Source organism: Motacilla alba, chromosome 1A (assembly GCF_015832195.1).
Source record: "Motacilla alba alba isolate MOTALB_02 chromosome 1A, Motacilla_alba_V1.0_pri, whole genome shotgun sequence".
In the NCBI taxonomy this organism is placed as follows: domain Eukaryota; kingdom Metazoa; phylum Chordata; class Aves; order Passeriformes; family Motacillidae; genus Motacilla; species Motacilla alba.
Window position 1 is genome coordinate 37,428,780 of NC_052031.1, and position 24,492 is coordinate 37,453,271.

At 36.9% G+C, this 24,492-nt stretch overlaps 1 protein-coding gene across 5 annotated transcripts in view; it reads left to right on the forward strand.

Annotated features, from left to right (window-relative positions):
* Nucleotides 1-24,492, forward strand: part of NAV3 (neuron navigator 3) — a 509,706-nt gene that overhangs the window by 120,125 nt on the left and 365,089 nt on the right. For all 5 annotated transcript variants that reach the window (XM_038153422.1, XM_038153423.1, XM_038153424.1 and 2 more), the window contains exon 2: nt 8,948-9,352. In XM_038153422.1, the coding sequence (XP_038009350.1) occupies nt 9,281-9,352 (72 nt within the window). In that variant the 5' untranslated portion in view covers nt 8,948-9,280. The remainder of the gene's footprint in view (nt 1-8,947; nt 9,353-24,492) is intronic.

Below are 24,492 nucleotides of genomic sequence, written 5' to 3' on the forward strand. Positions count from 1 at the left end.
GTATGGTGCAATAAGGAGATCGTCAGTGTTATATTACAGAAATAGGTCAAGCTGTGTCTGCTAAGAAAAGACTGTGTCAAAAAAATGTTCTGCATGTTAAGAGGCAAAAAACCTCTCAAAACTGTTTTAAAGGTTTGAAGGAAAATAGCCAAAGGCCCACTTTCAAGTGTCCTACTTTTGGCCAGGAGAGAGTTAATTTTTTGTAGTAGCTAAGGAGCTATGACTAGAGGTTTTTCTGTATTATCTCACAGTCAATGCCTGGGGTTGGGAAAAGGGTCTCTCTTTTGCTTTTGAGAAGGATGTTTCTTCCAGTGGGAGACAATGTGGTGGGGAAGAGCTGATTGGTATTTGATTGCTGTCTGCTATTGCAGGCTTTCTTTGGAAATCCTTTCTTTGTCTTACACCATGTCCTATTAATATTGTTGCTGTTACTGTTTTCTTATTTCATTGCTCTTTCTAGTAAATGGTTCTTATCTCAACCCATGATCTACGCCTTTTGTGCACGCCCGGCAGCGGGAGAGGGAAGCAAATGTGGAGTGGTTTTAGCAGGACTAAATTGGAGAGTATCATTCCTAAATCACAACAAGAAGGTTTATTATTGACTTGAGTAGTGGTAGAATACACTTTCTTTAACATAAACAAATAAAGAACAGGAAAAAAGTTTGAAGTACTTGAGGTGTATTTATGCCTTTCCTACTTAAAAGGAATCAGTAAGTTTTTGTGACACTATTGAAAACCTATCTACCAAGTCAACATTAAACTTTTAAGAAAAAAGAGGCATAGCTCTCAGTGAAGCAATTGTTGTAGGTAACTTTGTGTGAAAGGAGAAGATTCATTTCCCCTGGAGTAGCTGAGTTATTATGGCAGCCAGCATTTACACCTGTGACAAAACAGAAAAATCTGTTGTTCCTGGACATCCACTTTGAATGAGGAGATAGCTGGTAGATTACTTGTATGAGATTGTTCCAGTAGGACTTGATTAGGTGTGTTGGTGTGTTTAGACTTAATTTGGTTTTTGGGTTTTGGTTTTTAATTTTTTTAATGGCTTCCTAGCATTTGTTTGAATGTATGAGCCTCACGTATTCCATCCCTTAAGAGATGTGTGGTTTGAAGGAAAAGATTCCTCTCACCTGATTTCATACATACAGCAAAAGACTGTGCATTCCAAAGCCACTTAGGTCATTATTCCTCCAGGTCATGATTCATTTCAGCTAGTTTGGATGAGAAGAATTCCATTCTAAAATTGCCTATTTATTTTCTAAAACTATAGCAAGACCATCAAGCCATGATTTTAGACTTATGCAACAATGTTTGTTCAGATGAATCCAACTCAAGATTGTCCCACAGGCACTGGGTAATATGGTGTACCTAGTGATGCAAATCTCTTTACAAGTAGAGTGTGACATTCTTTGAGTATGTTATTGTCTTGAGACATAGTTTAAGCATTCATGAGTGAACATGTGCTCTAGGAAGACACAAAGACCTTATACTTCTCATAACAATTATTTCCTAGATGTTACCTCAAACCCTTTTCAATTCTACATTTTCAATAAAGCTTAGGACTGTCTAGGTATTCCTGTATTTCCAGTCCATGTTATTGTTAGTTAAAACTCTTTTAACATAACCTGTGAATAGACTTCCATCTTTGAGATTTTTGGTAACAACTGATAAAGTGCTTTGACATCTTAAAATGCAGTTGCCTATGTGATACTCTCAAGGTCTGTTCAAGTTTCACTTGAATGGACTGAGACCTAAGATAAGTCAAAAATCAAAGTTTACTTAGATACTTGTGTTAATAAAAGAAGATTTTTAATGTGTTCCAAATTGTGAGGTTACAATCAATATAAAAAATGTATGGTGTGAGCAATAATCTGTGTTGGTAAATATTGATATAAATTGTTTGAAGACTGTAAAATTCATCTTAAATCATAAGTCAATATACCCATCTTTTGAAAACTTCTTAGAGGATTCTTTTCTATTGGGCTGCTTAACATTCTCATGTGAGAAGCACTGTGAGCTGTGTCACTTGGGAATTTAGAGTAATAGCAGAATAAAGCATTCAAAAATACAATGTAGTAATGTATTCTGCACTGGCAGACCAGAAAGCAATTTACCCAGAAGGTCTTTCCCAGCCCAGATTTAAAGTAGTTCGTGATGCATTGATTGTGAGGACAAACTTCTACCATCAAAGGTCATCTTTTTACTTTACAATTAAGACAGCACCGCCTACTGATGCTTTTTGTCTTCAAATATTTGATTTTTTTTTTTTCACTTGGATCTTTCTATAAAATTTTTTATAGTCCTTTTTCATCCTTTTCCCCCCTTCTCTTTACCTCCTTCCCCTACCCCAAACTGACAGTCTCATTTCGTCAGTTATCTCTCTGCTCTGCAGTCTCTAAGAGTTGTTGTTTCAGCCACATATTTGCTTGAATCAATTGATTTAATTGCAGGTGACTGGTCTGGACATGAATTGAATACTGAGGTAACAGAGCACTGTTTGCAATGTTTGATCAGCACCTATATGTAATTTCTTGTGATGAGCATGGGGTTCACCTGGAAAGCCTGCCACTAAACAAATACTGAAAGAATCAATTGTCAGCTTTTGAAGCAGCTGTGAAATTATCTGTGAGCATAGGTAGGATTTTTTGCTTTATCACTTGTACCAGGCATTGAGTTTAAGATGTTCTGAAAATGCAACTGAATTTTTTATCCAGTTGAGCTATTTAGCAAGCCTTGACAGATCAAGAGAGGCCATGTAATTTGATGATATTCTTAAGTTTCAAGAACTTAGATTTATCAAGTTGGGGAGAAAAAGTTCTTATTTCCAGTAAAGTAGGAGATGTGAATTTAAGTATTTCATGTAAGAGTGACTGGTAACCCTTCAGTATGCTGTTTTTGTGTTTGAATATGTAAATTGCTCAAAATAGCAGCATATGTGAACCTTTAGATGTGCTCCTGTTGGTCATATTCACAGCCTATGAACCAGAGAGGAAACACCTCCCCTTGGGCTGCTTTCCATTCATGGATAGTAGTAAAGTTTTAACATACATGAGGTATTGCAATATACCAGATATATTAGTCTCCATAGGGCTACCATATATCAACATATTTCCCAAAGCCCAGGGGCCTTTTTCTCCCTAAAAATTTTGTAAAGTGCACCAAAAAAAAAAAGTGTTAAGCAATTTTTCTGGGTTTTTTGTGTATTGGCTATCTGATTAGAGCAATAGCTGTAAATGATTAAAACTCCCAGAAGATCAGCCACTGCTCAGACACAGGTCAGCTGTATCTTTTCTCAGCATGCCAATCAAAACTTAAAAGCAAGAGAAATGAAGGCTTAATAGCCCCCAAGGAAACAAAATTTCAAAGGTATGTGAGCTCTCTGCTATTTTTGATTAGCCTTTCTCATGAGCCTCATAAATAGTTTTCTTGCATAAAGAGACTGCTTTGGTTAATGGGTCAGAGCAATTTTAGATCCTTATAGGCGTACTTGCATTGTTTGATTGTATTTTCTTGCTTACTCTTTCTATTGTATACCTAGAATATGAGAATATGCTTTCCAAAGTCCCCTTCATTTCCGCCTTAGTGTTTTCTTTCTCTCTCATATCCCATCCAGGTTTTTGGTAGGTTTTGGAGAATATTTCCCTGTCTTCTTTTTTAAGGTAGCTCTTTTGTTATACATAAAGAGTTATAAAAAATAATACAAATATTGCAGAATATTTAGCATGTAAATAAATATTCTCCAAACATCAGAAATGTGAAAGCTACACCATACTGTTTTCATCTATTTCAGTAGTACAGAGGAACATTCAAAACAAGTTTGGGCAGAAATGGAGAAATATTCCACTGAAACTGGAGTTGGAATGGATATAAGGTAGAATTTGTCCTTTGCAGCATGTCTGCAGAAGTGCTGTAAGGCACTGTGAAATGTAGACATTTCATGAATCTCTTAAGAGACTGCATATGTAGCAGGACAGTGCTGGGTAAGATAACCAAATATCATTTAGGGCTGATGCTCAGATCTTGGCACAGAGTACTGTGTGCAACAAAACTGTCATCCCTCGCAACAAATCTTTAGGAGACATCATAGTAAAAGGCTAGACTGGACTATCTCTTAAAAATAGACTTTGTATTCCCTTTCTTATGCTTCTTTATCTCTGATACTCAGTGGCAAAAGAATTGGATGATGGAAGAGAGAAGGCCTTCCTTTCTGATACTGGCTCCAAACCTGAAATAAAATTGTTATGTAATAGCAGCTCTATAAATTCTGTATAAAGAATTCAGCCTGTTTGATGGAGGTTGCAATGTAAGATAAAAAGGATTTGAAAAAAACAGATAGATTTGAGTTGCTTTACCATTTATAACAAAGGTTTCTGAGAATAGAACAGTCTCATATAAATATATATGTGTGTGTTTATATATATGATTTCTTGATTTCCTTTTTCTAATTCATTATGCGCACCATTGTTAATTTGTGCATTCAGTTTGATGATTTTTGAGGCAATTGGCATCCTGCTTAGCAGAAAAGCATTGCAAGGATGTAAATATCAGATTGCCCTTTATCTTTTCCTTTAATCCATACAAATCTGAAAAGAAATGTTTTAATATGCATTGACTAGAGCCAGGAACAATGCAAACAATTGTAATTCTATCCTCACTGATAATGTGGTAGCTCCACATAGCATTCTGTGCTGAAGAGGGTGTGAAGAAATGCAGAGGATAGAGTGACATCACTTACAGAAATAATACAAAATTTTGAGCCATACATGCACTTAATAAAGGAAATACCATCTCTGGACTTGTCTCTATGGGGTCACTTTTCATCTAAGTAAAAACCATTACATTGTTTAGAAAGGGCTGTAAACACTGCAGCTTTTTGAATTGCTGTGAATCAGGCATGTGTTTGGAACAGAATTAATTTTGTATCAGAATAAATAATTCTGTAGGCAAGCCTCAGTGCTTAGAGATGTGTTTTTGGCTCACCAGCTGCCTTTCCAGACTGCTTTTATCTGGTGCAGACAACCCTTTCTATGGCACTTCTATCATATGTGTGTGCAGAGAACAGATACTGGCTTCTTATTCTGAATGCTGGCTAAAAGCAGTGTTCCCTGGAATTGCTCTCAAATCCTCCAAGAGTCAACATCATTTTCTTTTTCTGATAACTCTTTGTGTGCCTGATCATAATGTTTGAAGTTAGACCCATACAGAGAGCCTTAACGCTTTCTCCCTGTGGGAAAAGACTACAAAGAAAGATAGGAAGCTTTCATGGTTAGAGGTTTTTTAAGGCCATTGTGAAACTATTGCTACGGGTAAGTTATTAGAGCCATACTGGGGTGCCACATCATCTAGAAGATTCATTGGATCATGTGAAGTATGGAAGTTATACCCCTGATATTCCTGACCTGCCTGTCGTCAATGTGCAGCTGAATAATTTTGCAGAATGTGAATGGTGAGCCTTATCAGCATCAAGGACAGTGGGGCAGAGCATGTTTGGCACAAGATGTGCCCCGTTCCCAATCTCAGGGGAGTCAGAGTGTCTTGATATTCTCCCATCATTTCTCTCAGCCCTGCTGCCATCCCTGGGAACACTGATGGGCAAGAAAAAAGGCAGGTTTTTATCTGGGATTTACTTTAGCTGTACACTGAGGTTTACAGGTGGCACTTGCTTTTGGTCCTGGCACACACACTGTCATGTTTGAAATAGGTAAAAGGGTATTGTCTCCAGTTGTTCTCCCTCCCAGCCCTAAGATTCCACATTTGTTACAACTGCACATAAACTAGAAGCTCCATTTTAATAATGAGGTATTAGTACTGAAAATTGCTGTTATGTCCTTCTAAAGTTTGCATGGCATTTCCTATCAGCATATCCAGAAAATATTTTCTCTATCTACATTTCCAGAAAATTTTAAATAAGAACATAACTCTTATTAAGCATAAACCATTATCGGTGCAGCTGATAATACCCAGGATGCAATTCAGTCAACTTACCCTGTACACAAACAAGAGAATTTGAAAAGTGCAAATTACAGTCACAGTTCTATACCTGGGCCTGTTTCAAAATTGCTTTAATGGTATGGTGAAAATTGAGCATGTCCATGCGGGCACAACAGGATTTTGGAAGAGAAGATTGAGTCTCCAACGTAGCCCTTGTCCCCACCCTTGCCAGTGATAACAACCACAGAGCAATGTTTTGGTGTGAAGCCTCCCAGGTAGCCATCAGAATGCACCTTATGTGGTCATGGAGATTTAATACATCTGAGGGCCAATGACGATGGGAAGAAACCCAGGGAAAGAGCTCATTATCCAAAGTTTTCCTACAGCAACTTTTTCTTTGTAGATTTTGTGGAGCTATTAGAATTGACTAAAACAGTGGTTGCTTACAACTCCCCTCCCTGAACATTCTCCTCAGTCAGGTTGATTTGCAACATCCGGATTCTGTAAAGGTATTTGTGTTAACTTCCATGAAATATTTAGTGAATGTGCCACTTACATGAAAATATCATTATTATCACTTCTGCTACTACTAATACATGGAAGAGGCTGCAGGGAGCTTGAGGATTCTGGTTGCTTTCTGAAAATCCTGTCAGTGTAAACTTTTCGAGAGCTATCTGTGTTGACAGTAAGGGCAGTATAGAAAGGATAATTCTGGTTAATTCTCAGAATATATTCTGGGGTTGTTTCCCACTAGTCTGCCAGTAACCAGTAGCTTACAGAGAAGTAGAAGATATTTCAGACACATTTCACCTGACTTAAGTCCACTTGAATTTAGGCAAGTATTTGAGATACTTAAACCAGAAGCTTCATCACCGTGAATACTTTCCATAGTTTCTGTAGAGGAGGAAGTCACTAACATCCCCCTCAACCCCGATCACAAATATTTCCACATAGTATTTTCCTCATTGTGCTATTTAGCAAGAAAGTCCAAGGATGATCCTGGCTTGGATAGCTTGCTCCACTTCCTTTAGGCCTGTGTTTGCAGTGTTAAGTGCATCTGGAAGACTATATTACTATAAGTATCTCAAAATTATTAAAAATTGTTATTGAATGACTTTTTTTTGTGTCTGTAAGGAGAATAAAATTGTAAAAAAGCTCTAACTCACCTTGACTTTTATAGTTGTAGGTGACCTACTAACAATCTATTATTTTGTCTGTGATCATCACGCTATCTAGGACTATGGATACTTTATTCTGTGATTGTGTGTATGTTAAATATCGGCGTAAAATAGTGAATAATAAATTCGGTTCCACTGTAAAAAAAAGAAAAACAAAACGCCAGTGAAGAGCATTTAATTACAGCTGTTTATGTTGAAAAGGCTGAAGACCACAGAACAATGTGTTGAATGGAAGAAGCAAGAATTGCCACCCTCTGCTTTGCATGTTAAAAGTAATGAGGGCAGTCCAAACAAAATTATTCGCATTTGTCCAACTTTGGCTTGAAAACACCGTGCAGTTCCACAGAATAGCTTAATTGCCTAGCATAGCATAATTGCCAGGCATGGGAAGTAATATAATTCACATGTCTGACCATGAAATGAACCAGAGAAACTGCTGGGTTTTAACAGCTTGGTTTTGACTTACCTTGGCTTTACAACTGTTATAAGCATGAATCCAGATGTTGATCCCTGCAGCAGTATCTCATGTTTTATCTTTCTGCATCCTGGTATTATGGTTTTGTATGTTCTGTGGATCTGTGAAGCTGTCAAATGGGGGAAATCATAGGTGGGGGTGGGAACAGGCTGCACCTGAGAGTGAGATCTGGCTCTGTCCTGCTGTGCTTCAGATTCTGTGAAAATGGGGTGAGAAAAACTATGTGTGCTTGGGAAGGTTATAGTATACTATTGAATCTGATTTGCTTCTTAATCCAATAAAATCATAAATTTATGGAAGATTTTAACAGCATAGTTTTAATGACTACTTCCTATTTTATGGGCAGTTAACACCTTAGTCTTGTTTTTATTTCAGTGACTTTCCCCAGGATGCTCTAAATAATGAACAGAAAAATGGTCTCTAAGCATTTGAGTTTCCTTTGGTGAGTGTGTTTGTAATACACTGATTATCTGCAGAAGGAGGTGATTCTCAAAAGTTAGAATAGCAAGGAAAATTCATTTGATTCTGAGGTAAGATGTACCAGGCTAAAGTAGTGTTAGGTAACAAGCTGTCTGGGTATGTGTTCTCTCATGTGGTAGCTTAGTGTATGATTCTTTATATTCCTGTGATTTCCCAAGGCAAATGCGTCTTCTGTTTTGTTTCTAGTTATTTTTGTAAAGGACTTGTTGTTATTGCTTGATTAGTCCTTTATTGCTATCGTGTTCAATTGGATGTGAAGATAAATATGGATAAGAATAGATGCCTCACATGTGGTGTTGAGAATAACTATAATTTTGTTTCTTGTTGGAACACTCTTTAGTCTGGGCAAGAAATTGTATCTCACAGGGTACTCTGCTATCAGTGCTTCTTTGTATCAATATTGATCTCTTGATTTTGTCTCATTTTTGGGTATATCTCACCCTTGTGCCTTTGTCCTGTTTCTAACTGGATCACATTAAGAAAGTTTAGGAGTGGGAGTTGGCATTTTAAGGAGGATTTTTTTTTTGTCCATTTTTAATTTAGTGTTTTCAGTATTTTAGTCAAATAGTCTTTGCTTTTCTCTTTCCTATAACTTTTCCTTTACATTGGTAGTTGGAATTCACTAGCTCTTCTCAGTGAAAACTCTGTATGCTCACAGGTGGGATATTGAGGGGAATGAATGGGATCATATATTTCGTCATCCTGCCAGGTACTAAATGAAACTCCAGTACCACTTAACAAAAACAAACAAATCTGAAAAACCAAAAACCCACCTCAACCCCAAACCATACAAAATCTGCACACACTAATGAAGACAGATAATATAAAGAGTGTCAGAAAATTGTAAATCAATCTTGATGATAATTTTTTTTTATCTCAACAGGTTCACAGTCAGGATGTAACCTCCTGTAAAATGGAAACCTGTGAAGAAAGATACAGATAGCAGTTGGAGTTAAAAGTGGTAGAAGAATATTTCTCTTCTTAAGCATCAGCTTTTAAAAACACTATGGTGATTTGGAAAGTCTCAAGAGTGAACTGCAAAGTTTTCCTCAGCTCAATCGATGCATTTCTTAGTCATTTCCCCACGTCATTGATGTTCAGAGATGGTGTGTGATGGAAAAAAGCACCATGTTTCTGTGTTTGTAGCCCCTGCTTTTTGGATTAGTTTGCTGCATTGCTGAACCGATTTCATTTTGAAGGGCAAGGAGTGAATGTGATGGATTTATCTTCAGAGATGAACAAACATGGAAGGAATCCAGTAAGTCATAAACTGGAAGATCAAAAGAAGGTAAGATTATTTTTAATTACTAATTATATTTGAATGACTTGCAAACTCTTTGATGATTTTCAGTAAGCTAGAAATGAATGTTTTTTGAGGATAAAGTAGTTTGCTGTATTCACATGATATTGCAAAACAGAGAACTCCCTGAATTTGTCTAGCAAACTGTCTGTCAAAACCTGGACTTGCTGACCTGAAGCAAAAATCTGACATCAGCCTGAGACAGGGTGAGACCTTTGTTTTTGACTGTGAATGCATGGGTAGACCCTTCTTATTCTGTCCTACACATGGTTCTGGATAATGTATTGTTCAATTTTTATCCTTCAGTATCTAAGGCAGTTTAAGCATGTAAATTCATGCTTCCGTAGTATGGGAAGTTCTTTCGGAAATCTCACTTCTGCAACAGACTCTCCTAAAAATCTCACCTTCCAAGTTCATGTCCTTTACTTACTCATATTATGGTCTGGAAATACTTCTAATGTTTATTTCATAAACCTCAATTTGATGTCTTAAGCTATTGGGGGGTAATAGAAGGACCTATGCTTTATTGATCTTTTGGTATTACATTGATGGATTTTTCCTGAAGAAAGCTTTTTGCTTGCTTTGTTTCATGGGTTTTCTCAATCTCTAGTTTATTAAAAGTTCAAAACACTCTAATTTTCTTTTTGCCTGGGTTCTAAGGTAAGGCCTGCCCTGACTGGCAGCCAGCAGAGAGAATATGTTCTGATGTAGCATCTGAGGCTGTGGTGTGCTTCATACAATGCCTTGAAGTGAGATTTACTGACCTCTTTGAGTTATTGCATAAGTTCAGTGGGACTGTCCAAATAATGTATTGAAGTGCAGGTACATGCTTCATTATTACACAGACTTACAATATATGCCTCTGGCTTGGGCTTTTTTTCTTTTTTTTTTTTTTTAATTTTTGGTATGAATGTTTCTGTCTAATGTTTTAAATATCTTTGATCTTATTTGGGAAAAAAGTCAAAATTAGTGTAGTTTATGTACAACATAAAACACTTGTAAGACCTATAAAATTAAATACTTGGTTTTAGTGTCTCTGAGATTTGTCTAGGTTAATATAAGTCATTCACTCATAGCCAATAACCCTCTAAAGTGCAGAGAATTGTAGGTAATCTATCATAACACACATGATGAAATTATTACAGAAAATATATTCAGCCTTTGAGCATTTTTTTGTGTAATGGAGGAGAGAGGTATGTGATAAATGATAATTAGTTTAAAACGTGGTACTTTCTCTATTTCATAATTCCCACCCTTCTGTGGCACAGAAGAAAAGCTGAGAAATGTTAGCATTAATCTCACCATCTGGTGAACTGTTTTTTGAACCATTATTATGTGACCTGGAACCCAGAGTCCCCTTTTCCTCCAACCCCCCTCTTATTTCAAAAGAATTTTTTTCCCTTCATGCCTAATACCTGCAGATTCACTCTTCGACATGAGCTCTTTGGATTGCGTAGGAGGGGAAGGTTTGTTTCAAAGAGGGTCTGTTGTACCTCAAGGTCAAGTCTTTTCTTTGAGCCAGTCTGTAGATATTTTATCCATCTGTAGAACTATGCAGTGACCACCAAAGGCTCTGCTTTTGTGCTGTGGTTGATGCTGAAAAAGTAAATGTGATGATAATAAACAGAAGTCTTGTTAGTTTTAGTTTCATTCAGGGATCTTTAGATGCAATTGAATAGCATTGATATGCTAATATCATTGTAGAAGGCTAATGTTTAAAAAAAAAAGAAGGTTTATAGGTGGTGGTGAAACATTAGAAGTAGTAGGAATTTGGCTATCTCTTTTTGCTATATTGTCTCTAAATCAAATTTTTACATAATTTTACGTTTTACCACTTCAGGAAATATTGGCTGACTTACTGGCTGACATGAGTACTTTAGTTGCTTACTACTTGGATCACACTAAGCAAGAGTCAAGCTGTATTTCTTGGATACTTTATGTCCTTTCAGTAAATAAAAAAATACTGTATTGTGAAAAGACTCAACTCTTGTGTTGCTGCAGAATGTATTGTAACTGTTTTCTGCATGTGCAATTTAGGAGAAAAGTCAAATTGAGGAAAAAACTCCACATAAGACTTCTCAGGTAGCTTTAAAAAGGCAGACTGTGCTTTGGGATTAACTTTTCTAATAACTTCATTGTATGCTATATACTTAATAGCATAGGGTTATTTTTCTGTGGTCTGGATTTAAGGCTGAACAACTATATTTCAATATTTTTTCATGTTGCTAGTATGTATGACACTGAAATATACCCCTTTATCTCAAAACCCATCAAACGTTATCAGCTGCATTAAATAGGTGCATACTTCTCTTGTGGCTGCAGGACTGTCCAGGTCCTTATTCTTCCTGTAGCTGCAAGATGCAATGACATTTCTGTTGATTTCTGGCAATGGCTTGCTTATATTTGTGGGACTGGCATGTGTCACTGGGCAGATGCTCACAGTAAAAGATGAACCTTGGTCATGAAGTTAGAGCTTTAGTTTAGTAGCCATGTGGCAGCAATAGTCTGATTTTTGTGGCTGAAGTGTTTGGAAAAGGAGGGAGACAGGCTAATAGTGCAGAGAGAATAAAGGTTTTTGAAAGATGATTGTAATTAATTCGTTTGACCTCTACGAGAAAACAGGAATAGGCCTTTCCTCTACAAATTCTTCTGCCTGGATGCAAAGCCTCAGGAAACTGGGAATGAGCTGGAATAAGTAGTTCTGGGGTGTCCATCATTTCTGTTTGCCTAAGGACCATGTGTCCATGGTAACTCGGTCCAAAAGAAGCCTTTTCTTCCTCCAGGCTTAATGTACCAGCCATACTGCTTCATCCACTTACATATTTCAGGTTAAATGCTCTGCCTCTGCATCTGTTTTCCCTTTCCACAGTGTACTGTAACTCCTTATTAAATCAGTATGATAAATCTCAAGGCTTTAGGACAGAAATGTCAATGAGTAGCAGGTCCATATATTGCTGTTTACAGTATGTTGTGCAAGTTCATGATTTTAGCACATGGCAGAGAGAGCCATAAACTAGCCTTTTGAACAACAGATTTCTCTAGGAAACTTGTTTAAAATTACCAGTTTAAAACTTGAAAGGGGCTGTCTTATCTGTGTTTCATCATTCAGAAGAGTTCTTCTGTTTTCAAAATCAATGTTGCAATTTGTAGTTTTCTGCCACATACATGGTTTATGCTAGCCAATCTCCAAAATGCACATTCAAAATTTCCTGACTACTCCACTCATTTAATTTTAATGTTTTCCTTACAAAAAAAGTCCCATTGTGGCCATTTCTTTGACAGACTATCCAGGTTGCATTGTATCTTCAAAAAACACCTGCTTGCTGCAGGCAGGGAAAGCCAAGCCTTAGAATGATGCTGCTGCTGTGGCCCTGTTGAAGTCTGGAGCCTGGGGGTGGGAGCCTGACTGTGGTTCACTGTGGGTGTGCAGGTGTCTGTGAGGCAGCACACAAGTAAACAACACAGGTGGCTGTATCCTCAAGTATAATTTGATGAACACGTGTAAATCTGTAAAATTGTTTCAGAAATACAGGAATGTACAAAATGTCTCCCAGTAACAATAATACTCTGTGCCTTAAATGTTTGGCATATCTGCTTTGTCTGCCAACTAATTTACTGCTTTCTGTTCCACAATGTCTAGGGTGTTTCAGACAAGCCCTCTGAGTCCCTATCCTGACTCACAACAAAAGATGTGTGTCTGGATTTGAAACCCATCATGCAGAATACAGTAGGAATTATATTCTTGCAGAATTTCTTGTTTCCAAAACAGGAGACTTTGTACCTCTGCACATCTCGTCCATGTCTTGGAATTCTAAATACCCAGAGTGGTCACAGGGATAGTTTTTCATCACATTTCCTTTAAACTCTCTTGACAAAAGGCCCTGATTTTTCTGTTTAGAGACAGAGCCAAACCAAATAAAAATAGAGGAAGGTTTTTAGCACTGTACCACCTCCTCTGCAAATATATGCTTTGAAGCTAAATATGAGAAAGTATAACAATCTCTGTTGTTCTCAGAACAAATGACATTGTTTTCTTGTCTTTCTTTTGGTAGGTAGGTGAGATACTGTACCTGGAGGGACTTTCAAATAGACACCAAGGCACTATTACTGGACAATAATTAAATATAACTGATTAGCAGGAATGGCAAGCAAGCCTTGTCTAGTGTTAGATACCTTGCTGATCTCCCTAGTAGCCATTTGGAGATTAATTAGAAATCCAGTAATCAGTCAGGTTTTGCTTGGTAGGGTAAAATAATAGTTTACTGTCAAAAGCACCAGGCTGTCTTGATACACAATTCCTTAAAACAAAAAATCAAGAGAGAAGGTTTAGAAGGGACAGATGTAAAAGGAATAATCAGCATGTACATCACACTGTTCCTCTATCCCGTGTCCTTTGTCCTAGTCAATATTCAGTGCATGGGACAGCATTTCAGGAAAATCAGATGTCATCCTCATGAGGCAGTTGGGCCAGAAGCATAATTTATTCTCACGAACACTATACTACTACTGTGTCTGTGCTCCCCATTTTCACACCTCAGTTTTCATTTTTATGGCTAAATCTGTAGTCATCCAACAACTATTTTGAAAAATAATGGCATGAAATCTTGGGCAGGCCATAGTTGTTGCTATTCCTGTTTAACAGTGCATTTTCATTTGAAGACCTATGATTTGAATGATGTTGCTTGTTATGTGAACAAAAAGGTTGATGTCTCCCATTTTGTTTTATTTCTCCCAGGCTGCTCTAACTGAGCTTTCTCCTCACACACCTCAGTCCCTCCTACACATATGTGCATATACATGTTTATTTTGTGCGGTTCTTGTCTGTCTGCTCATCTGTCTGACAGGGGATGCTTTACAAACAATGGAGGTCTGCAGAGCTGCTGAAGCATCAGAGATTCGTTAGGCTCAACGTTCACTGTTATCCCATATTGCACAACAACTGGCAGGGGTTTTGTGGGGTGGTTTTCAGGACATATAAGTGTTTTAACCAAAAATAGTGCAGCAGGGGAATGATGAGGGGTCATCAGGGCTGAGGGAAGATATTTGTTCTTTTTCTTGCTTTTTTACTTTGATACCCTAGAATTAGGCACAGATAAGAAGAGCCAGCACAGCTGATAAGAAGAAATGGGCTGTAGGGATAAAACTACAGTTGCTTTTCCATATCAGCTTGTCATATATTACCTCTGTCATTCCTTCCCTTAAGCTTCCTCCCTCCATATTCCATGTGTTTTCTGTTTCAAAAGTTTTGCTAGAAAGACTTGAATTATCTCCCTGTCTGTCAAACCTCCCTGGGGCCCCACCACCTGACTCTTCTCACTTTCTGAAATTGTTCTGTGCACACTGCTAGGGAAGTTCAAATTAAAAAAAAAAAAAAAAAAAAAACCAACCAAAAACGACACAACCTTTACAGTCTTAATAAATGAAGTTAAATATAATTTTATGGAATATTATTCCATATTTAATAATTTATAAAGTAAACTCATGTCCTCTGCTGCATATTAACAGGGCTTTTTTCCTTTTGGAGAACCATGATGTAAATAAGATTGTACATGTTTCTCTTTTATACTTTTTCATTGCCTTCCCCAAGCCACTATTTGCAAGAAAGACTTGATTACAGATGAGTATTTTGTCCCAGTACTGCACCAAAACAGCTAGGAAATTAAATACTGATTAAATGAATTATTTTCTTAAAATGATACTGGCTAGCTGATTTTTTTAATATATTTTGTTAGTGTGCCTTGGTTTTGTAGATGGTTGCATTCTTTTTCAATTGCTATCAGTTTTGTCTTACAGTTGTTGCTGTTAATGTATGCCTGATAACTGAACAGAACTTGGTTTTATTCAGGAATACCAAGTAAAAGTTGTACAGGGTGTCATCACTGCCTGGTTGGAAGGCCATCAGCTGCTCTGCAGCTGTTACTGCTGGCAGATTTTCGTGTAATCAGATAGCTGAAATGACTACTATTCCATATGTATGTACACAGCATGGCTAGGGAGATGCACCACAGAGTTGAGTGAGAAGAAAGGTGGCTTCTCACTTGGGTTGATTACTTCCCTCCCTCTCCCCACTGGAAAAATAAACTGACTGACTGGCCTTGATCTTCACCTAGTGCTAAGGACACAGTTTCCAATCTCTCCCAGTTACATTGCAAAGGTAGATTTAAGTGTCTGGTCTCAAATGGTCTTCTCTGATTTAGTGTAAGATACAACGGCTAAGAAGCAGAAAACAGTGAAATTAATGAAATTAGTATCTTATGATTGTACAAGATTCCCTAGGACACCTTGGTGGTTAAATACTACCTGCAGTGTTTAAATATGTCAAGTAGAAAAGAAAATTAAAGACTTTATACTATAAATCCTGGTTTTGATTGCTATTGCTCCTGCCTTTTTAAAACAAAGTTTTTATTAGCCTCAGTACAAAGAATATTTTAAGTGATAATAAATAGCTAAGTGAGTAAATGAAGCTTTTTTTGTTGTTGTTGTTTCTCTACACTGACACTAAAAAGCAAAGAAATCACTGTAATTGTTATTTAGTGTTTTCCTGCTCTTAGCATTGTTATTTTTCAAACTGTTCTCAATAATATTTGTTTGTCTGGTTTTGTCCTGAAATCATCTGGGAAAATGTTATGAACTTCAAGTATTAAATGCTGAACTAATCTGCAACCTTGTCCTATCTTTTGTCTTCTAAGAAGGATCCTAAGTTTGAGAAGCAGTTGCATATGACACTGTACAGTGGAGAATCTGAGCTTGTCCTTCTAGCTGATCTCTTCTCTTGCACTGTGACATTGTTTTGGGAATTTATCACCCAGCTTCATGAAGATCATACCTTCAAAAGTTGCTTTGAGGTTTCTGCTGCTTGAAATCTCATCTTTGTGACAGGTTCCATAAGGAGTCCAGTATCACTCAGCTATCCTGCTTGCTGATTTTGGAAGCATTTTCCTAAATTTTATTGATTATCCTTTATCAAACCATGCATTTAGAGGAAATGCCTCTTTTCTTGTTCCCCTTCCCTTGAACTTGCGCTTCCTATGGAATTCTTCACTATATTGAACTATATTATATTCATATAATAAATACTAATAAAAGAATATCCAGAATTCCTCCCAAAATGTTGGAAGTAAGTAAAAATCACCTGAACCTCCTGCTTATTCCAGCTCTGGACTAGATTTGAATCTCTGAAAGCCACATAAATCACTAGAGCAAGGTTGACTCGGATGCAGCTAAAGCTTTTTTTGCTTTGATAATTTTTCTACTTTAAGAGAAAAGTACTTCTGTGTTTACAAAGTCGTTGGGAAAACCTGCTGCTGCTGCTGTTGTTGGTATTTTTACCATATTTGTATTGAGCTAGTTTCTTGAAATCACTGTAATGGTACCTTGAGATTTAAGTGGATCCTAAATTCAGGTCAAGGACTCTGCAGCTTCCTAATTAACTCTGCTGTCTGTTGTACAAGTAATGCATTGTAAGTGTTGTTGAATCTGTGTGTCACATGAGGAAGTCCTACTATTTGCTTCTCTAATTCCCTGGAAGCCTAATTTTTGAAATTGGAAGGAGAAGCATCTGCTGCTGCTGCTATATCAGAAGTAAACAAGTGAATGGCTGTACTGCAGTGTGCCTTTGTGGGAGGGATATATAGACCTTTTTAAGATTGCATTTTATAAACATTAAAACAAGAACTGTCTTGTGAAACTGCATCGTGTGTCTGCTTGTAGAGCAAAGTTAATGACCTTTTAAATTCATTCTAGATAGGCCTAGTCTAAAGCAATATATGACAGGACAACCTTGCCTGTTACTGTGGCTTTTAGCTTCTGAATGAAATCATCTGGTGGAACATTGAGTGATTGCCAACAACAATTAGTAGTCCTAAATTAAACCAGTTCTTGTTTTCTTAGATACGATGCGTAAATACACACTCTGAATAGAGAAAATGAGAAAGGCTTGTATGAATGCAGAGATGATGCACAAAAAATTTAAAGCCTAGCTTCTACAAATGAGTTTTTTCCTAGGTTTTTTGCATCCTTACTGAAAGAAATACATGTGAAAACCCTCCCAAACCTCAAAATTAGGGACAAGTTATACTGTGAAGGTTGCATTCGTAATGCACACAGCCCTCGAATGTGACTCTCTAGAGCCTGGGTATTGTACCAGAATGGAAGACGAGGCTTTATTACAGCTTAACCTGAAGTAACAAGGTGCATGTTGGGTAGGCTGTAGGCCAATAAAAGAATACTGCTGGGAAGATACTTCATTTTCATCTTTTTAATGGCTAGATACTGATGTTGGTGATTCTCCAGTGCTCAAGTACAAAAGAATGCAAAGGCAGGGAAGTACTCTGGAAATGGTTATAATTTTCTTCCTTCATTTCACAGCTAGTTACTGGCAAGCACATATGTATTGATTTTGATTTAAATATGTATAAATATGGATATGTACAAAGTAACATAGTTATGCTCTGTTTCCTGCAGGTAAATGAGAAAAGCTTCTTTGCTAGAGGACAATAAAAAACTCATAGAGCTACTGAGTTTAATAACAATGTTTCCTCTATTTCACATCAAGGTTTTGTAGGTTTTCTTGTTGAGGTTTTGTTAGTTGGGGTTTCTTCTTTTTTTTTTTTTTTTTTTTTTTTTTACTTCAGGATACTCTAAAGTTAGTTAAGTGAGCCTTGGAATATTCTTTTTGTAACACGTTAAGGTGTAATAAAATTCTATCTCAGTAGACATTGGTTTATGCAAAATCCCTATGCTTTTTTGATACTAGAAATCCTTGATGTCTTCTAGAATTGTTGGTATTGGGCACAGAAATGTTTCTTAATGGCATTTTTACCTAAGTGACCAAATGTAGATTTTACCAGGGTGAGGGACAGCTCCAGAATACTGGGATATATCAAAAGTTTGTAGCAAAGTAGCTTTGGTACCAGTTTAACATTTATTATTTTTGATGAAAAATAAACCTGTAGTTGAAATGCAAGTCAGCAGGCTGTCTTTATTACTTGGGCTTTTGGTATTACTTCTTTTGCCTGCTTCTCCTTTCCTATTGTTGTTACTGTTGTTTTCTCCTTTCTCTGTCAGGAGTATTCTCATTACTTGTCATCTTCCCTCTATCCTTGTTGCATGTTTGTTGCCCTCTGCTTTGCTTTTGTTTTCCTTCTCCTGTGCTCAACTGACCCCAGCTTATCCCTTTTTTTCAGTACGTGTGCATATACAAACATGAAGATAACTCTGTGTGTGAACATGCTTACCTGCATGTACATTTTTGCATACAAGTATTTTGAGTGAATGCTTATATATAAACATGTAATGTGGACAACAATGCATAGGAAAATCTCTAGTGTGATTGAATCTGAAAATGTTTTTCTTTCTCTGTAGTCCATTTGTTGGTTTTTCTGGAAAATAGTATCCTTAGTACAAGGTCTTTGTCACACTGTGTACCTGTGTGCGCATTTGTGCAGTGGTTAGGACAGGAATCACAGCTGAGAGCTCTTGAGTCTTTTAAAACAATTGTAGTAGTAAGTATATTAATTTTTTTCAAATTAGATTTTTTGTGGTAGTGTTGGTGAGGAATTTGTGTGTTTACTTGTTTCCTCTGATAGATTCTCTCTGTGTTCTCTACCTCAGTCAGAAGCATAGTTGTTGCTCTTAGCTCTTGGTATATGAGGTGCAGCCTTAAAATACTCTTGGTCCCTGTGCCATCTGACTGACATGGATTAAACTTTCTTTTCTGTCTGAATTACTGCATTGATGCCACTAATAAGTTGCATGGTAAGTCCATGACAGTGAGTAGTTATTAGTAAGTATGGTAGAGGCATTGTACCAAGAAAAGAGGACTGGGGGGAAGCTGCCAAAAATCTTTATTTGTTGTTTGAAATTGCCTGATGTAAACACTGTGTCCCTAATGTGTAATTTGGAAGGGATAATTTTCAGCAGGTGCTATTTTTGGCTTGGTTGCAGAGGTCAAGTGACTTTGGATTTATTGCTGGCATTGCAAATGAGAAACAAAGGGAACTACAATGCACAAAGACAAACCACCCTTGTAGACCTGCTGCCCCCCTCTACCAAAATCTGGCCGCACAAATCCAATACAAGGTTGCAGATCAATATGAAGTCACAGTTCTGGAAGGTGGTAGTTTAATTTGCCTGAACATACTCTATATCTAGAATGGAGCAGTTACAGCTTTGTGAAACAGCATTTCTATCTGTAGGTGTTATGCAATAACTTATTAATAATATAGATATAAATATTGCTATGTGGTAGCTGCTGTATGACTCCTTTTAGGAAGGATTGTGTATGTTAAGGTTTAGGCAAAAGACTTGAAGGTCTGTTTCTTTTCTAGCTTTGTCAATTTTCTTTGTACCCTCAGGGAAGTATCTTAAACTCAATTTTATTCTTCTGTAAAACTGAAAGATCTTCTGAATCATTTATCATTGAGTTTTCTCAGAGCATTAAGATCCTCATATTGAAGGTCAAATATATTTACCTAGTGTTTAAAATAAATATACTGTACTCATGGCTATTCATTTGCATTGTGGAGTATCATTAATGAATCAGGATACAGTTCTGCTGCTGCTGCTGTAGGAATACAGTAAAAAGGACTGTCTAATTTAAAGACTTTACAGTTTGCTTGTAATATCCCTTGATTCCATCCTTGTATTTAATCCCTAAGAAATGAATGTGTCTCTTTCTTGGTAGAATGTGATCTCCCATACAAAAACACATGTCATTTAGAAATATGTGTGAGGAAGGAGGAGAAGATTGTGCACAGAAAAGAGGAAATATAGAGGCTTATTCTTTGTCATGCTTACCAAAATACTTAACATGCCTTAGCTGTTACTGCATTGTATCTCTTTTCTTTGTCCTAATTTACCAGTAGTAATCTATATCTGCTCTCAGGAATACATGAACCTGTTTGACTGTGCATTAGATAGGGGAATACTTTCTTAATTAGTTCCATTTAGTGATAGCTAAAGTAGATGGCATTTTCTTATCATTGTCTACTGCAACATGGCTGCTTTTTACAATGCCACTTCTCTATGTATTTCCAAATTGTCACATAAAGAAATAATTTCAAGATTACCAAATGGATCAGTCAGAGGAATGGAAGATAGGAATAATAGAAGAAAATTACAAGATTTTCTAATGTTTTCCTTTGTGAGTGTAGACAACTGGAATTGTGTTCTTTTTTGAAAGCAGATGGAGCTGGTTACAATTTGCTCTGGAGTAGCACCAGTCCTGCTGTAAAATGAGACTTCTGGCTCAAAATCCAGAGGAGCTCTGTTTTTAAAAATACACCAGTAATGCAAGCTGATTTTCAGAACTGACTCACATAAAAAAAAAAAAAAAAAAGACAAAAAGACAAAATTATCCGTTAAAGAAACACTCATGAGCTATAGCTGTCTGTTAGGAGTTAATATTACATCAAGATTTTATTTGCATCTCTTGCAAAAAAAGGAGTTCAATATTCCATGCTATCCCATGTTCAACAATAATGAGCTAAAATGCTATGTAAATATTATGAACAAAAATGATCCCAAGAGCCAAATTCCTAAGTGGATCTATGATCCAAAAGTACCAAAAAGTGATTATGGCGATATCAGAGTTCATTTTAATCCATCATAAGCAAAAATAGTGCATGTCTGCTTTGCTCCCTTCTCCTCTCCCCCAGTGTTTTTGTTTACTTTTGATTAGCATTGCTAGAAATGAACTATTAACCAGTAAAATAGATGCAAAATACCTTTACAGTAGTTAGTCTTTTTATTGCCCTTTACTTATCTGTATATTCCATCAAAGAATTAAAGCAAACCAAGTCATTCCTCCATAACGTGTATCTAATAATTGTGGCCAATCCAAATCTGATCTGTCAAAAATCTTGTCTTATCTTGATATGTCACAGCTGGAAAGAAAGGAGGAGTTGTCATTCTGCTAATGTAGAACAGCTGGCATAACAGACTCCTAGTTGTGTGTTGCAGGAATTAATTTATTACAAAGGTAAGTTGAATGGCAGATTTTAAACTGTTAAATTTTTGCTCTGGCTGTGCTGCTTGCCTGGGTAACAATTGAATTTCAAAGAAGATGAAAGGGAAACCATGCAACATATTGTTTGAGGGGTGCTGGTCTTAATTTTTGTTTTCCTCCCCTGTAAAGGAGTTTTCTGGGACTGAAGATTGCTCTGACAGCTGCACAGGGAAACCAAAAACTCTCCTGTGTGGTAGCCAGCACATGTATGCTATCTAATTTTTTTTTTTCTTTTGTGTCTTTATTCTCTTAGGAGGATTTTTCATAATAAAGCAACAACTGATGCCTCATTAAGGGGAAAATAAGTCCATTGCTGCTGTTTAATATTTTCAAAAAGTACTTGTTCCTTCCTACCATGAGATCCTTGTGAGAGGAAAAGGAGAGGCGGACACTGATCTTGTCTCTATGGTGACCAGTGACAGGACCCAAGGGAATGGCCTGAAGTTGTGTGAGGAGAGGTTTAGGTTGGATATCAAGAAAGGCTTCTTCACCCAGAGGGTGGCTGGGCACTGGAACAGGCTCCCCAGGGAAGTGGTCACAGCGCCAAGCCTGTCTGAATTCAGGAAATGTTTGGACAATACTCTCAGGCACATGGTGTGATTCTTGGGGATGGTCCTGTGCTTCTGGAGGAGCTGGACCCGGTGATCCTTGTGGGTCCCTTCCAACTCAGCACATTCTGTGAATCTATGATATATACTGGTTGTCAATGTATTATTGGTAGACTGAACTCCATTTTTCTTCTTCCTTATTTATTGCAGTGTGTGTTTGAGAATGCTGTGGACACCATATTCCTAAGAGTACACCACTTGACTCATGAGGGTTCTAGTAAAGAAAAATAATAATGAGTTGCTAGTTCTTCGTGGTAAACCTCCTCCCCCCAATTTTTAGACTTGAAAATTTTGTCTCTGTGGTTTTTTTATGCTGTTTAAGATTTTTACCATTTAATAATAATATAGCTAGTGATTGAATATAAACATTTGTTATATTTGCAAGACACACTGTGAAAATTTTGGTACTGTATCTATGAATGCATCCTGGTAAGTGCTCTAGGCATGTGCCATGAGTGTTTCTAACATCATGTTTCTCAAAATTGAATCAATAGCTGCACACAAATTTCTCAAGAGGTGTAGTATTGTTGGCAGTCTTATGGTTTAGGCTGTGCTTGGATTTACATTAAAATACTTCACAGTTATACTCTAAAGGTGTAATTACTCAGACCTCTAGATAACAGTGGGAATCTTTCCAATGATTGTTGGCAGGCTTTCTGTAGAAAATTTTCATTTCAATTTTTGATGGAACATATTGGTTAATTTTTTTCTGTTTTTTTGTTTGTTTGCTTGTTTGTTTGTTTGAGGTTTTTAACTCACCAAAAAACCCAAAACTAAAAAAGCAACAGGCCCAAATGTGTCTAGTCACAGCAGGTGAGAGTTACAATCCCCATCAGTTGCTAGTTTATGTGTATGTGTGCAGTTTGTGACAAAATTTGGGCCCTGGGGTTACATTAAAGTAAGATATTTGTAGCTGTTACCTTTGTTGAGAACAACCCAAATTCAGTTTGTCAGATAAAGACTTATCAATCTGCCAAAGCTATTGCAGAGCCATTGAAGTCCACAGTCTTTTGTGTTACCTCTTGGAGAGCATTAGTAAACTGGATTTGAAAAACAGAAGTCTTAATAACAAATAATAATAACAATTATTATTACAATTATTATTACAATATTAGGAACAATTAATATAATAGAAAAGTTAGAAAAGGAGGTTCCTCAATAGCTTTGTTTTTAAGGCAACAATGCAGATTGCTTTTAAAAACTGAAAATCTTCCAAACCATGTTTTGTCTGAATGTGCCCCTTAAATGAGACTGACTCTTCAGACAAGGATTGAATTGGCTGAATTGCCTCTAACACTGTTTGGAACAAACACATAGTGTCTCTTCTAGAGGAAACATTTTAGTGAATCTTAAAATTCTTTATTGAATGTAGTTTGCTTTTTGATTTGTTGAACAAAATGTCCAGAAAGCAGAACATGAGCTGGTACCTAAAAACAAGATAATACTCTGATTTTACTTAAACATTATTTCTCATGTAGTCATTTTGCTGATGAAAATTTATCAGATTTCTCCAGATCTACTGGCTGCTATCTTTCCAGAGCTTCCCATCTTATCATTTATGGAGTTCACTGTTTCCACGTGCAGTACACCCAAGCTGCCTTGACAGAAAAGGGCAGCCTGTGAGTTAACCTCAAAGGGTTGACATTGGTCTGGGTGTGATCAGTGGAGTGAGCTGGGGGAGCAGACTGCTGATAAGGTGCCTGTGCTCGGTGTTTTCTGGGCTGTCCTATCAGTGGCTGCCCCACAACACATCTATCTGGTCCTATGTCTTGGTTAGTAAAGTCTTTTTTAGAAGATAGAGTGTAGATGACAGAAGGAGGAGCAGCTTTTCCAGTCATTCCTCCTCTTATAAGCACCTTACAAAAACCACCTCTTATAAACACCTTTGTCAAAGGAAGTCTAGCCTTTGGATGGTGGATGAAGGAGGTTGATGAGAAATTGATGCAGATGAGGTTTTTTACTTGTTTTTAGAATTTATGTGGAACGATTGTTGTAAAAGTGCTGATAAAAATTTCAGGGTAGAATAACGAGACTTAGAGACAACAGTAATGACCTAGTTGACCTAATGGCAACAATAATGACCTTAGAGACAACTATAATAATTCCTTACAGTCTCAATATCAAATCAAACTTTTTGTACAGTATTTTTATGTGGTTTATGCTCTGCTACTTAATTTTTTGGGCTTGTTTTATATTGTGTTCATTACCTTTTATTAAAATTGTGAGCTTTTAGCACTGTAGAAGCTCAGTTTCTGAGTGGTATTGACATAACCTTGAAAAAATTCATGCCACCAATATAGAATCAGCTGATGCCTTAGTTTTCAAATACTCAAGCATTGCATGATAGCTTTGAAAACCCAACTGCAGTAAAACCCAGTGCTTTGGTGCTATAAATTATTCTCCTCATGAAAATACACTGGCATAGTAATGTTTCTAGCGATTTCAGATACATGCAAATGTCAGGTTAATTTTTTTCTACTTTCACAGAGTTTGGAATTGAGGTTTTTTGATAA